The 15,758-nt window shown below is 46.4% G+C and overlaps 1 protein-coding gene across 1 annotated transcript; it reads left to right on the top strand.

The window, feature by feature from the left end:
- The first annotated feature begins 2,370 nt into the window (after positions 1-2,370).
- Positions 2,371-14,162, top strand: GLOD5 (glyoxalase domain containing 5). The gene is made up of 4 exons (XM_003276828.2): positions 2,371-2,471; positions 6,455-6,592; positions 11,451-11,606; positions 13,824-14,162. The coding sequence occupies exons 1-4, from the start codon at positions 2,409-2,411 to the stop codon at positions 13,947-13,949; spliced, it is 483 nt and encodes a 160-aa protein (XP_003276876.1). The 5' UTR covers positions 2,371-2,408; the 3' UTR covers positions 13,950-14,162.
- The last annotated feature ends 1,596 nt before the right edge of the window (positions 14,163-15,758 follow it).

Raw genomic sequence — 15,758 nt, 5'->3', positions numbered from 1 at the left:
TTCTGTTTCTCCGGAGAACTCTAATACACCCAGCAATTCCACTTCTAATTCTAGTACTCAGACATGTGCACAGAGCTGTGGGAACAAGGCTGGTAGGAGCAAACAACCAGGAAAATCTTGTAAATGTTCACTGATACCCAAGGACTATTGCAGAGTGAAACGAATAATGAGGGTTCATGTTACAGCACAGAGTGCCCACTGGACGTGACACAGAATGGATGGGACTTGTGTGTACCTGCAGGGGTGGGGGTTACCTTCTACAGGATGTGCTATAGGCAGGGAAAAGCAAGGGGGAGTCAGTTACAGTGACCTAGTGCATGTGTGTAGTGTGCGCACACACACACTATGGAAACACAGAGAACTGTATCTGGAAGGAAACACCAGAATCTGACCCCAGTGGTCATTTTGGGGCAATGGGGGTAGAGATGATTGCTAGAGTCCATGTACTGATGTGTTGTTCAAATCTTTTTTTTTTTTTCAAGAGAAAGAGTCTCCTTCTGTCATCCAGGCTGGAGTACAGTGGCACGATCTCAGCCCACTGCCACCTCTGCCTCTCGGGTTCAAGTGATTCTTGTGCCTCAGCCTCCCGAGTAGCTGGGATTACAGCTGCATGCCACCATGCCCAGCTAATTTTTGTATTTTTAGTAGAGATGGGGTTTCACCATATTGGCCAAGCTGGTCTTGAACTCCTGACCTTAATTGATCCACCCGCCTTAGCCTCCCAAAGTGCTGGGATTACAGGTGTGAGCCACCACCCTCAGACTGTTTTTCAAATCTTTTATACAAACCTGTATTCACATATTATTTGTGTAACTCTTTTTAAAGGAAAATCATATGCTTAAAAACAATATCTGGCCGGGTGCGGTGGCTCACGCCTGTAATCCCAACACTTAGACCTCATCCCTACTAAAAACACAAAAATTAGCCAGGCATGGTGACACACACCTGTAGTCCCAGCTACCCAGGAGGCTGAGGCAGGAGGATCCCTTGAGCCCAGGAGTTTGAGGCTGCACTGAGCCATCATGGCGCCAGTGGGCTCCAGCATGGGTGACAAAGTGAGACACTGTCTCAAAAAAAAAAAAACAAAAACAAAACAATATCCACAACACAAAGTGTTTGTGTTGGGGTTAAATAAAAACAAAAATCTCAAACTCACATGCTCCAGGGGCCAGACAAATAACCTGTAAGAGAGATGGGGGAGCTCTGCTCAGGGTAAAGTGAACAGCAACTGGGCTGATGAATGTTCTCTTACTCTCAGCAGCGGAAGGTGAGGGTGAGTGAAGGGTGAGTGGGGAGGAGGAGGAAGACTGCAAATCTCATCCCCCAAAACTCATCCCCCAAAATAATTCAGGAACATCACACCCTGGGGCTCAGAACTTTTTTTTTTTTTTTAAACAGAGTCTCACTCTTTCACCCAGGCTAGAGTGCAATGGCGCGATCTCGGCTCACTGCAACCTCCGCCTCCCGGGTTCAAACTATTCTCCTGCCTCAGGCTCCTGAATAGCTGGGACTACAGGTGCGCACCACCATGCCTGGGTAATTTTTGTATTTTTAGTAGAGATGGAGCTTTACCATGTTGGCCAGGCTGGTCTCGAACTCCCAGCCTCAAGTAATCAATCCACCTTGGCCTCCCAAAGTGCTGAGATTACCGGTGTGAACCACCGTGCTTGGCCAAGGGGCTCAGAACTCTTAAGAGTTTAGGGATCTTGGCTTGGAAACAGACACCTAATAGGTCAGAGCAGTCATACTCTAACTCAGATATCTCACAACTTCACACCCCTGACACACTCTCAAACAGCTCACAGATCTCACACTTTGGAGACATACCCCTAAGTGGACCAGAGGCATCACACTCTAGAATAAAGATCCCCTTAATATTTGGTGGTTTTTCAGTATTATTATTATTATTGAGATGGACTCTCGCTCTGTCGCCCAGGCTGGAGTGCAACGGCGCCATCTCGGCTCACTGCAACCTCCGCCTCCCAGATTCAAGCGATTCTCCTGCCTCAGCCTCCCAAGTAGCTGGGATTACAGGCGCCCGCCACCACGCCTGGCTAATGTTTTGCATTTTTAGTAAAGATAGGGTTTTACCATGTTGTCCAGGCTGGTCTCGAACTCCTGACCTCAGGTGATCCACGTGCCTTGTCCTCCCAAAGTGCTGGGATTACAGGCATGAACCACCGAACCCAGCCTTCAGTATTGACAAGAAGTAATCCCTTATACACATCCACCTTAAGCTTTCAATTTTGAGGCCCTGAATTTAATGTCAAAGTCCTTCCATTTGTACCGCCTACCTGTGTCACCTCCCACAGTCCTCAGCCTGTGCCCTCCCATTCCTGCCCCTTGATCTCCAGGCGCTGAGCCAGAGGGTTGTTGGGAGGACCCTGGGCAAAGACGCCTACCCTGCCATGCTGCGCCATCTGCCCTCCAGGCTGCCAGTCAAGATGTGGAGCAGGACTTCGGAGAAACAGGTGAACAAGATGGCCCCTGGGGATCTGGGACAAGTGTGTTGGCACTGAAGCTGGTCTAGTAACCTGTTTCCCTTCTCTGCTGGCTCCCATTTCCTGTCCTCCTCTCTCCCTTTCTCTTTCAGAGACAAGCAGAGGGCAGCAGAGGCCCATGGAAAGGCCCAGCTCTAAGCCATGGAAGGCCCTGTGCTCAGGTGTGCAGGGCTGGGCCGGGGCTGAGGGCTGGCTCCTCCCGCAGTTTAGCCAGGGACAGGTGGAGAGATACAAAGGTGGCTCACGCAGGGTGCCCCCAATGCTGTCATGATTAAGGCCATGTGGAGAGAGGCTAGGAAACACAGCGCTGACCTTGAGTTTTAGGAGAGGAATTCAGAGGCCCCTGGCAACCTGAAGGGGACCTTGAAGAGGACCCTGTAGGAAGACAGAACCCTTCCCTGTAGAGGAGGCCAAAGGAGGAAGGACATGGTGTTCCGGGCACTCTGACTATAGGGATTTTATATGCTGTGGTGAGAAATAAAGTGGATTATATTTTTGTAGAGTGTGTAAAACAGGGCTTGGCACACAGTAAGCCTTGTGTGATTACTACGTCTTTTTTTTTTTTTTTTTTGAGACCAAGGTTTGCTCTTGTCACCCAGAGTGGAGTGCAGTGGTGCTATCTCAGGTCACTGCAACCTCTGCCTCCCAGGTTCAAGCGATTCTCCTGCCTCAGCCTCCCGAGTAGGGGATTACAGGTGCACACCACCATGCCCAGCTAATTTTTGTATTTTTAGTAGAGACAGGATTTCACCATGTAGGCCAGGCTGGTCTCAAACTCCTGACCTCATGTAATCCACCCACCTTGGCCTTCCAAATTGCTAGGATTACAGGCGTGAGCCACCACACCCAGTCCTCTGTGTGATGACTATGTCTTGATCATCATTTTATAAAACAGGCTTTGTAACTTCACCTCCAAGACTCTGCAGGATCCGAACCCTGCCTTGCCCTCCCACTCATCTCTCATTCACTCTTGGGTTCTGAGCCATGCTGGCCTTCCTGTTCTTGAAGACAGCCATCCCTGCTCGTCCTTGAATTTGCAAGGATGGAGCTCTGAGTCTGCAAAGCAGGATCTGGGGAGTGAATCTAAGCTGGCAGGGAACTGAATAATGGGAGGAATAGGTGGAGTTTATTTCCAACAGACTATCAAAATGATGCAGATGTGGCCAAAGCAGTGCTTAGAGGAAATCTATAGTTCTAAATGCACAGATCAGAAAAGTAGAAAAGTTGAAAATCAATGACCTGAGCTTCCCTATCAAGAAACTGGGAAAAGAATGGCAAGTGGAACCTAAGAAAGTAGAAGGAAGGAAATTATAACAGCAGAAACTGGTGAAATAGAAAGCAAAGATACAATAAAGCCAACAATGTTGAAAGCTGATTCTTTGAACAGATTAATAAAATACTAGCAATGTCTATTTTATCTCGAGAAATTAAGAAAATATATAGATTGCCAATACCAGGAACGTAAACGGGGTATTGTGACCGATTCTACAAATGTTAGAAGGTTAATAAGGGCTGGGTGCAGTGGCTCATGCCTGTAACCCCAACACTCTGGGAGGCTGAGGAGGGAGGATTGCTTGAGCCCAGGAGTTCAAGACCAGCCTGGGAAACATAGTGAGCCCTCACCTCTACAAAAAAATGAAAAAAGAAAACAAACAATAGTTGGGCATGGTGGCACACACCTGTAATCCCAGCTACTAGGGAGGCTGAAGTAGGAGGATTGCTTGAGTCCAGGAGGTTGAGGCTGCAGTGACCTGTGATCATGCCACCATGCTCCAGGCTGGGCAACAAAGCAAGACCGTGTCTCAAAAAGGGAATTAAAAAAGAAAGTTAATAAAATTTTTTTCAACATACGACTTTATTTTCAATGGAGCCAAAATGTCAGTCATTTTCTCTTTCTGCAATTCCTATGTCCATGTGGATCTTTTGTATCCACTGGGAGAGCAGAACTCAGCAACTTTGCTAATGCCTCCTCCACTCAGGAAAATAGAATGGTACAGGATTTTTTTTTAGCTGGAGCTCAGTGAAATCAATTGTTTAAAATGGGCTGGTTTCAATGGAACTAAATGCAGTGGAATAGAAAATAATAAAATAGCAAAGGGTAGAACGGAATAGAATGGAATCCAATGGAATCGAATTGAACAGAATATAAATTAGTCAGACTTTGTGCCAAGCACTGTCCCTAGTTGTTACAGTAGATATTTATTTATTGAATAAATATGATTGAACTAGTTGTTTGGGAAAGAGTGGGGAACAAAACGGACAGAAGTCCCTGCTCTTATGAAGCTTACATTCTAGTCAGGGAGACAGGCATTACCATCTGCAAAGGCCCTGAAATGAAAGGTACAAGGGTGGTCCTTATGAGGAACAGGCTAAAGGACAGTGTAGATTGGAGTTCAAGAGCAATGGATGAGGCTGTAGAGATAGGGGGTCATTGTAACTGGAGTCTAGATTTTAACAAGATATCCACACATCATCATCATCATCAATCCTTTTATAGCACTTGATATGGATCAGGCATTGTTCTATGCCCTTAAAAACAGTACTTTTTTAAAACTCTCACAATAATCCTGTATGTATAAAATCATGCTCATTTTATAGAAGGGAAAACCAAGGCACAGAGAAATTAGAGAAATTATTTAAATGTCAATCTGGCTCCAGAATCTTTATTTTATTTTATTTTATTTTTTTTGAGACACGGTCTTGCTCTATCACCCAGGAGTCCGGCTGCATGATCATAGCTCATTGCAACCTCCGCCTCCCAGGCTCAAGTGATCCTCCCACCTTAGGCCCCCAAGTAACCAGAACTACACGTGAGTGCCCCCCCCCACCTAGCTAATTTTTGTATTTTTTTGTAGATACAGGGTCTCACTGTGTTGCCCAGGCTGATCTCAAACTCCTAGGTTCAAAAGATCTGCCTGCCTCAGCCGCCCAAAGTGCTGAGATTACAGGTGCCACCACCAGAATCTATTCTTTTAAGCATTATACTCCATTGCCTATAGTGCCAGACCACAGGTGCTTTATAATCCTGTAGCAGACATACTGTAAATATACAAATTACTAAATAATTCAAGTCAAGAGAAAGATCTGATGGGAAGTGTGCTGAGGGCGGGAAAGTGGAAGGTGGGGGAGTGGTCCTACCTCTGGGTGTCAAGGTGGATCTGTAAACACGCATGCCCAGAAACCTTCATTTCTTCTGAGATGCCCCCTTCTTGTCCTGTTCTCTGTGACTGAAGCTGCAGAATGGGAAAGGAGGGGGCTGGGTAAAATTGGCCAATTCACAGGACTGGGCCTACTCTGTGTCTTGTCACTTCTTGGAAAAGAGATGAATTCTATTTAGGGGAAAACAGGGAGGGGCATTGTCTTGGTCTCCACTCCCCTAATCTTCACTTCTGGAAGAGGAGAAAGGGAACAAGAAGGCCGGGTGCGGTGGTTCACTCCTGTAATCCCAGCACTCTGGGAGGCCGAGGCGGGCAGATCACTTGAGGTCAGGAGTTTGAGTTTAAGACCAGCCTGACCAACATAGTGAAACCCCATCTCTACTAAAAATACAAAAATTAGCTGGGCGTGCTGACACATACCTGTAATCCCAGCTACTCAGGAGGCTGAGGCAGGAGAATCGCTTGAAGCTGGGAGGCGGAGGTTGCAGTGAGCTGAGATTGTGCCACTGCACTCCAGCCTGGGCAACAAAGTGAGACTCTGTCTCAAAAAAAAAAAAAGAAAAGAAAAGAAAGGGAACAAGAAAACAGTGGAAAGTGGTCATGGCAGACACGTGGGCTCTCATGAATCCACACATGGGCAGTAAGATTCTACCAGTAAGTATTCTCTCAGGCCTTTCCCCTTGAAAGAGGGTGAGGAGGAAGTAGCATAATTGGGGAGGTAGGGGGAGGTGAGAAGAAAACACAGGCGTGACAAATGGCAATGTGGTCTCTTCTGACTTTTTTTTCTTTTTTTAGTCATGGAGGGACGGCAGTCAGACCCCTCCCCCATGTCTTATCCGTAGACTTGACCACATCGTGATGACGGTGAAGAGCATCAAAGACACCACCATGTTTTATTCCAAGATCCTGGGCATGGAGGTCATGACTTTTAAGGTAACCACTTCCCCAAATGCCAAAATTCAGGTGGGCTAAAATTTGTTGATAACACTTTAACATATAACTTAACTCTAAAAGGAAAACCACGGGAAATCTGAGAGAAAATATAAAAAGATCAATAGAGGAGATTCCAAACTCTGAATATTTGGACTTCCAGAGAGAGAATGGATAAAAAAGAGAGGAGGAAATTATCATAGAAACAATGCAAGATAACTTTGCAGTCTCTACATGGAAAAGGTTAACCAAGTATCCAGCATGTTGACACTTACATGGATCCTTCTGAAATTATAGAACATCAAACTGAAAAAGTAGGTCCTAAGAGCTTTCATAGAGATTAAAAAGTAGATTACCTACAAAGGAGAAAAAAAAAACAAATATCAGATTTTCCAAGAGACCAGAGACCAAAAGATAAAAGGACACCTTCAAGATTCTGAGGGGAAAATTTTCCACCTAGAATTCTATGTCCAATCAAACTATTAACCAAAGGTAAATGTAGGGGCCAGGTGCGGTGGCTCATGCCTGTAATCCGAGCACTTTGGGAGGCTGAGGTGGGCGGATCACTTCAGGTCAGGAGTTTGAGACCAGCCTGGCCAACATGGCAAAACCCCATCTCTACTAAAAGTACAAAAATTAGCCATGCATGGTGGTGCACGCCTGTAATCCCAGCTACTTGGGAGGCTGAGGCATGAGAATTGCTTGAGCCTGGAAGGCAGAGGTTGCAGTGAGCCGAGATTGCACTACAGCACTCTAGTCTGAGTGACAGAGCAAGACTGTATCAAAAAAAACAAACAAACAAAAAGGCAAATGTAGAATAAAAGCATTCTTAGTCATACGAAGTCTTACAAAATTTCCCACTTGCTTTGAAAATTACTTAAGGGTATGCTATATCAAAATGGGGGACTGGCCAGGCACAGTGGCTCACACCTGTAATCCCAGCACTTTGGGAGGCAGAGGTTGCAGTGAGCCGAGATCGCATCACTGCACTCCAGCCTGGGTGACAGAGCAAGATTCCATCTCAAAAAAAAAAAAATTGGATGACTAATCTGGGAATATGGAAGACATGGAAGTCAGGCCACAATGTATCCCAAGAGGAAGATCCCAGAAAGGTACTTAGAGAACAATCAGTCCAGTTTGGAACAGGTGTAAGAAAGACCCCAGGAAAGATAGACCCCATGGGAAAAAAAAGAGGTTTCCAGAGATTGAACTATCCTTGATAATTTGGAATAACTTCAAAAAAGGCAAATGCAGAGAAAGCAAAAAAATGCCTTACTAAGATGTGCTTCAGTAAGTGAATGGATATATCAACTGTGGCACATCCAGACAATGAAATATTATTCAGTGATAAAAGTAAATGGACTATCTGCCAGGTGCGGTGGCTCATGCCTATAATCCCAACACTTTGGGAGGCCGAGGTGGGTGGATCACCTGAGGTCAGGAGTTTGAGACCAGCCTGGCCAACATGGTGAAACCCCATCTCTACTAAAAATACGAAAATTAGCCAGGTGTGGTGGTGGGCGCTTGTAATCCCAGCTACTCGGGAGGCTGAGGCAGGAGAATCACTTGAACCCAGGAGGCGGAGGTTGCAGTGAGCCAAGATTGCACCATTGCACTCCAGCCTGGGCGACAGAGCAAGACTCAATCTCAAATAGATAAATTAATTAAATAAAATAAATGGACTATCAATCCATAAAAAGACATGGAGGAAACTTAAATGCATATTACTAAGTAAAAGAAGTGGGGGAGGCTGTGCATATGTCGGGGCAAGGTGTATATATCCCTATACCTCCTGTTCAATTTTGCTGTGGACCTAAAACCGCTCTAAAACAAGGAAGTACACATGAACACCCCTCCCACACACACATATAACTTAAATACAAAGGGCTCGAGGAATCGCAAACAGGAGAAGAAAAATCTTTTAGACAGGGTCTCACTCTGTTGCCCAGGCTGGAGTATAGTGGTGCGATCACGGTTCACCGCAGCCTCAACCTCCCAGACTCAGGTGCTTCTCTTGCCTCACCCTCCTGAGTGGTTGAGACTGTAGGCACGTGCCACTACACCCGGCCAATTTTTTCTATTTGGCTAAAAATGTTAAATCTAACATGGAAACTTAAGCAGAAATGTAGTATTATGCAACATCAGACTGGATGTGTACACAGCAACATGGACGGGTCTTGAAAAGAACGTGCTGAGTGAAAAATGAAGAAACAATCAGGTCTACAGCATGCTACCCTTTACAATACACACACATAAAACAGTAACACACTTTTTACAGCAATTTATGAAAACCAAAGGATACACATCAAACACATTATAATGGTTGCCTAAGGTAGAGATGGGAATGGATAATGAAGGGAAAAAGATAAATAAAACAAGAGATAGTCCTTGCGTGGGCCAATGGTGATAACGAGGTGCATGATGCCTCAACCTCTGTACTTGGACACAATGGAGTGAAATTTCAGAACATTAGGATTAAGAAAAATCCTAAAGCTGCAGTAGTGGAAGATGGATGTATCACCAACCAAAGAATAAAACACAGATGAACATCAGACTTCTTAACAGCAACACCACATTTGGGGAAGACAATGAAGCAACATATTTAAAAGGCTATGGGAAAATAAGCTGCAACCTACAACTGCACACTGAGCCAAACTATCCTCAAGTCCAAAAGTGAAATAAAGTTGGCCAGACGTGGTGGCTCACGCCTGTAATCCCAACACTTTGGGAGGCTGAGATGGGTGGATCACTTGAGGTCAGGAGTTCGAGACCAGCCTGGACAACATGCTGAAACCCCATCTCTACTAAAACTACAAAAATTAGCCAAGCATGGTGTCTGGCACCTGTAGTCCCAGCTACTCGGGAGGCTGAGGCAGGAGAATCGCTTGAACTTAGGAGGCGGAGGTTGCAGTGAGCCGAGATCTTGCCACTGCACTCCAGCCTGGGTGACAGAGCGAGACTCTGTCTCAAAAAAAAAAAAAAAAAAAAGTGAAATAAAGTCATTTTCTGATTGAATGGATGTGTTATCATTCATAGTGATATAAAAGAGAAAGAAAAAGAAAAAAAGAAATGGCACATGTTGAGAGGTCCAGGAGAGGGAGGATTCATGAAGAACATGGCAGGGCTGTGCGTTAATCTGTAGTTGATCTACAAAAATAAACTTGCAGCCAAATGTGGTGGCTCACGCCTGTAATCCCAACACTTTGAGATGATGAGGCAGGAGGATCGCTTGAGCTCAGGAGTTGGAGTCCAGCCTGGGCAACATACTGAGACTACTGTCTCTACAAAAAAAAAAAAAAAGTTTTATAATTAGCCAGGCGTGGTGGTGTGCACCTGTAATGGAATCCCAGCTACTCAGGAGGCTGAGGCAGGAGGACTGCTTGAGACCAGGAGGTCAAGGCTGCAGTGAGCCGTGATTGCACCACTGCATTCCAGCCTGGGTGATAGAATGAGACTGTCTCTTAAAAAAAATAAATAAGTAAACAAAATAAACATGCAAATGGGTTATTTAAAAATTGTTAAGGAGCTAAAAGAGAAACTAAAAATGATAATCAAATTGTATTGGAAGAGGTAGTAATGTGAATGAGCTAAATTCTCATTTATCATAGCAGGGAGGTGACAGGAAATATCTCAAGTTGCTAAATGAAGAAATAGTAGTGCGGCCGGGCACACCAGCTCACATCTGTAATCCCAGCACTTTGGGAGGCCGAGGCGGGGATCACTTGAGCCAGGAGTTCGAGACCAGCCTGGGCAACATGGGGAGACCCGGTCTGTACAAAAAATAAAAAAAATTAGCCAGGCGTGGTGGGGTGTGCCTGTGGTCCCCGCTACTCAGAGGCTGAGGTTGCAGGATCACTTGAGCCTGGGAGGTTGAGGCTGCAGTGAGCCGTGATCACTGCACTGAAGCCTGGGCGACAGAGCAAGACTCTGTCTCAAAAAAAAAAAGAGGCCATGCACAGTGGCTCACACCTGTAATCTCAGCACTTTGGGAGGCTGAGGTGGGCAGATCACCTTAGGTCAGGAGTTTGAGACCAGCCTGGCCAACATAGCAAAACCCCATCTCTACTAAAAATATAAAAATTAGCTGGGCATGGTGGCGTGCGCCTGTAGTTCCAGTTACTCCGGAGGCTGAGGCACGAGAATCACCTGAACCAGGATGTGGAGGTTGCGGTAAGCCAAAATTGTGCCACTGCACTCCAGCCTGGGCAACAGAGCAAGACTCTGTCTCAAATAACAAATAAATAAATAAACAGTGGTGCATCAGTTAGGGACTTTGGAAGCACGTAGGAGAAAACTCAACTAAGTGTGGGTTAAACAAGACAAGAGTTTTCTTTTCCTCTCACTGAACAACCAGTCCAGTGGTAGTTAGTCAGGTCATGGGCAGTGGCTGGGAAGCAAGAGGAAGTGAATGAGCAATAAGGGCCAGCGCAGTGGGGTAGGGAGGTTCCCGGAAGCCCCACCCACACCTCTGCCCCCATCTCATTGCCCGGTCCAGCTAACGTGGCCTCCGGACGTGCTGGGAAATGTAGGTTTTTAAAGTTGGGTACATGGTTGACCCCACTGAAATTTCTGTTGTGTTTATAAGAAATAAAGGGGAAATGTATACTGGGTAGGCAAATTGCTATCTCTGCCTTGAGTGGTATAAACACTATTTGGAGATATGGAAATAATTTCAAGGAGAAATAAACTCGTACACTTGCCTCTAGGGAATGAGCCTTGGGTGGGGCAAAGGGCTGTTGTGTAGTAGCCCCATTCTAGTTTTTTTTTTAAACCTTGTTGGGATAGGTGGAAAGGCTTCATCTCACGCTCATCTTGGAGGTTTAATTCTAGGCTGTTTTCTCTGCCCCTCCTCACCAAGTAGGAAGACCGGAAAGCACTGTGTTTTGGAGACCAGAAATTTAACCTCCACGAGGTGGGAAAGGAATTTGAACCCAAAGCCGCTCACCCAGTTCCTGGCTCCCTGGACATATGTCTGATCACAGAGGTGCCTTTGGAGGAAATGATCCAGCACCTCAAGGTGAGTGGGACTTCTCTTCTTTTTGCAAAAGCTGCTGCAAACGCAGTGAAAACAGAAGAATGACCCAGAGAGGTAACAAGTTTTACCACAACCAGATAATGTCTGCACACAGTTATGTACTATTTTGACTGACAATTTTTTCATGTAAATAAATGTGTTTAAAAAGGAAACTGTGCATCCCCATTGTAAAACAAACAAACAAAAAAAACCTACATTTATGCACTTAAATACTTTTTTTTTTTTTTTTGAGACAGAGTCTTGCTCTGTCGCCCAGGCTGGAGTGTAGTGGCATGATCTCGGCTTACTGCAACCTCCGCCTCCCGGGTTCAAGTGATTCTCCTGCCTCAGCCTCCCAAGTTGCTGGTACTACAGGCACGTGCCACCACACCTGGCTAATTTTAGTAGTTTTAGTAGAGACGGGGTTTCACCATGTTGGCCAGGCTGGTCTCAAACTCCTGACCTCAAGTGCTCCGCCCACCTCGGCCTCCCAAAGTGCTGGCATTATAGGCATGAGCCACATGCCCAGCCCTAAATACATTTATATAAAAAGAAAATGTTCATCCAAGTACATGAAAAACCCATTATATCTTGGCATAAAGGAAAAGTAACTGTAAAAACCAACAGCTATAAAAGCATAACAATGTCATTAGATTCTAGCCACTTCCGTTCCCTGTACTCCCTGGCTCTGACATTACAAAGGGACATATGGCAGGTGGTTAAAGAGATACTAAGAACTTGTTAGCATCCACCTTCTTTGTGTAATAAGAAGGACTGAAAGAAGATTGGAGAGGGAATAATTTCTGATTTGTCGTTATTTAATCCAGTGTCTCTGTAATACTTAAAATGATGTCATCTAGAAGAGGCATTGGTTGGGCATGGTCATTCACGCCTGCAATCCCAGCACTTTGGGAGGCTGAGGTGGGAGGATCATTTGGGCCAGGAGTTCCAGACCAGCCTGGGCAACATAGTGAGATCCCATCTCTTAAAAAAAAATAAAGTAGCCAGGCGTGGTAGTGCATGCCCGTCATCCTAGCTATTCAAGAGGGTGAAGTGGGAGGACCACTTGAGCCCAGGAGGTGGAGGCTACAGTGAGCTATGATCATGCCACTGCACTCCAGCCTGGGTGATACAGCAAGACCCTGTCTCTAAAAAATTAAAGTAAGGCCAGGGGCACAGTGGCTCGTGCCTGTAATCCCAGTGCTTTAGGAGGCCAAGGAGGGAGGATCACTTGAACCCAGGAATTTGAGACCAGCCTGGGTAACATGGCGAGACCCTGTGTCTACATAAAATACAAAAAAATTAGCCGGACGTGGTGGTGTGTGCCTGTAGTCTCAGCTACTTGGGAGGCTAAGAGGTGAGAGGATCGTTTGAGCCCAGGTTGAGGCTGTAGTGAGCTGTGATCGCACCACTGCATTCTAGTCAGGGTGACAGAGCAAGGCCCCATCTCTACAATAAAATAAAAGGGGTATTAGTTTCCCTTTTGCAGAACACGGATTGAGGTCTTATATATATTCCGTGCAAATAACCTAGACTCCTTCTTTGGGAAGTGTCAGTGAAAAAGACTGGTTTGGAAGTAAAATGGGTGAAGCATAGGGGTTATGAGTATGGTCGTTGACCCAGACTGCCTAGGTTCGAATTCTGGTTCTGCCACTTACTAGATAATACTAGGTACTATTATCCTTCCCATTTTACAGATGAGGAGACCGAGGTACAGGGTAGTTAGGTACTGTGCCCAAGGCCATCTAGCTGATAAGTGGCTGGAATGGAGTGATGGAGGGGAGGATGGTAGGAGATGAGGTCAGAAAGATACAGCAGTGTTCTAAGGTCTTCTAGGCCACTATAAGGAATTAAATTTTACAGGCCAGGCGCAGTGGCTCGTGCCTGTAATTCCAGCAGTTTAGGAGGCTGAGGCGGGCAGATCACTTGAGGTCAGGAGTTCGAGACCAGCCTGGGCAGCACAGCAAGACCTCGTCTCTACAAAAAATAGCTGGGCATGGTGGCATGCACCTGTAATCCCAGCTACTCAGGAGGCTGAGGTGGAAGAATTGCTTGAGCCTGGGAGGCAGCGGAGGTTGCAGTGAGCTGAGATCTCACCACTGCACTCCAGCCTGGGTGATGGAGCGAGACTCTGTCTCAAAAAAACAAAAAAAAGGAATTAAATTTTGGTCTCACACACAGACTTTGACAAATGACTTTTGTCTTTTCTTCCCACCTCAGGCTTGTGATGTCCCTATTGAGGAGGGGCCAGTCCCCAGAACAGGGGCAAAAGGGCCTATTATGTCCATCTACTTCCGAGACCCTGACAGAAATCTGATTGAGGTGTCCAACTACATCTCCTCGTGATGGAGGCTGGACCTCCTCCATTCTGTCCCCCTTGATGTCGCCCTCTCCTTTCCTTCCTGCAAACCCCCACCCAGGCCCAGAGATCTCCGAGGACTGAGGACTTAGGCACTTCACACATCCTGCTGAGAGGGGACCCAAGACAGATTTGGAACCAAACCTACACGTCTGTATGTCATCAAAGCTGGCCTAATAAATGCATAACCTCTCAATGAATACGGAGTCTTCGTTATTGTATTGGCGCCGTGCATGGGTGTTTATGTAGGGTGTGAGATCTCTGAGCTGTTCGGCCTCCGGCCTATGACCAGGGTATGACACCTCTGAGCACCGAATCTAGGGTCATCACCTCGGGATTCAAGGCCCCTGACAGATTTCTCGTTGTGACACCATCGTCTTCATCCTTTCCTAACTTTTCTCACTCCTCCAGCTGCTGCCTGCTGTTTCCTCCATTCCTGGGCCTCGCAGAATCCCAGGATCTCTCATTCCCATCAGACCTTCCAGGACCAGCACCAGGCAATACTACCTCTTTCAGGAGAGCCTTCTCTAGTCTCACTCCCAGGGTATTTAGCACTTTCTACCTTTGGATCTAGTAGATCAAAGAATTCGAGACCAGCCTGAGCAACATAGTGAGACACCCCCCCTCCACAAAATAAATAAATAAGCCAAACCATCTCAATTGAAGCATAGCTCGTGGCAGGGTAGGTGGGACAAGGTCAAATTTCCTGTTTCTGTCCCCCCTCCACCATTCAGTCAACTAAAATACGTATGTTAAACACCTACTGTGTGCCAGGCCCTGCTCCAGGCACTGGAGAGACAGCATTGAGCAAAAGAGATAAGCATACCCCTGTTGGTGGAGTTGCCATTCTAGTAGGAGAGAAAGAAAATAAAGAAAACTAAGTAGGTAAAATATTAAGTATGTTACAGGCTGGTAAATGGTTTGGAGAAAAAGAAAACATGGAAAAGAGGGAATGCAGATAAAAACTGTTGGGGCAGGTTGGACACAGTGGCTCACGCCTGTAATCCCAGCACTTTGGGAGGCCGAGGTAGGTGGATCACTGAGGTCAGGAGTTTCAGACCAGCCTGGCCAACATGGCAAAACCCCCTGTCTACTAAAAATACAAAAATTAGCTGGGTGTGGTGGCGCATGCCTGCAGTCCCAGCTACTCGGGAGGCTGAGGCACCAGAATTGCTTGAACCTGGAGGCAGAGATTGCAGTGAGCCGAGATCACACCACTGCACTCCTTCCTGGGTGACAGAGCGAGACTCTGACTTGAAAAAAAAAAATTGCTAGGGCAGCTTCTGATGTCTAATGAGGTGGTCCCGGAAAGTGTGACTGAGAAGGGTCTTGAGCACAGATCTGAAGAGATGAGGGAGTGAGCCACACAGATAGCCAGTGGAGGAAGGGCACACCAGGCAGAGGCATCAGCCAGTGCAAAGGCCCTGATGCATGAATGTGCCTGGTGTGTGTGAGGAACAGCAAAGACGCCAGTTGGGGAAGCAAGGGGTACAGATGGGTGGGGTCTGGCAGGCCAGGGCAAGGACTTTGTCTTTTACTATGAGCGACAGGCAGCTGAAGGAGGGTTGTGGGCAGAGGAGGGACGTGATCTGATTTAGGATTTAACAGGTTCCCTCTGGCCGCTGCATGGAAAATAGACTGTCAGGGCGAAAGTGGAAACAGGCGACCAGTGAGGGGGAGGCCCCTGCAGTGGTCCACGCAAATGTGATGGTGGGGATGGGGGAAGTGATTTTTATTTGTTTGGGTTTTTTGTTGTTGTTGCTGTTGTTTTTTGGTAGAGTCGGGGTCTCGCTATG

This window comes from Nomascus leucogenys, chromosome X, assembly GCF_006542625.1.
Source record: "Nomascus leucogenys isolate Asia chromosome X, Asia_NLE_v1, whole genome shotgun sequence".
NCBI lineage: Eukaryota > Metazoa > Chordata > Mammalia > Primates > Hylobatidae > Nomascus > Nomascus leucogenys.
This window is presented reverse-complemented; position numbering and strand designations above follow the sequence as displayed.

Excerpts from the sequence above, each read along its gene's own strand:
- GLOD5 (XM_003276828.2), top strand. The coding sequence starts at position 2,409 with ATGCTGCGCCATCTGCCCTCCAGGCTGCCAGTCAAGATGTGGAGCAGG. Across the intron at positions 2,472-6,454 it reads GCAGGACTTCGGAGAAACAG|TCATGGAGGGACGGCAGTCA; the intron begins GTGAACAAGATG and ends TTCTTTTTTTAG. Across the intron at positions 11,607-13,823 it reads AAATGATCCAGCACCTCAAG|GCTTGTGATGTCCCTATTGA; the intron begins GTGAGTGGGACT and ends TTCCCACCTCAG.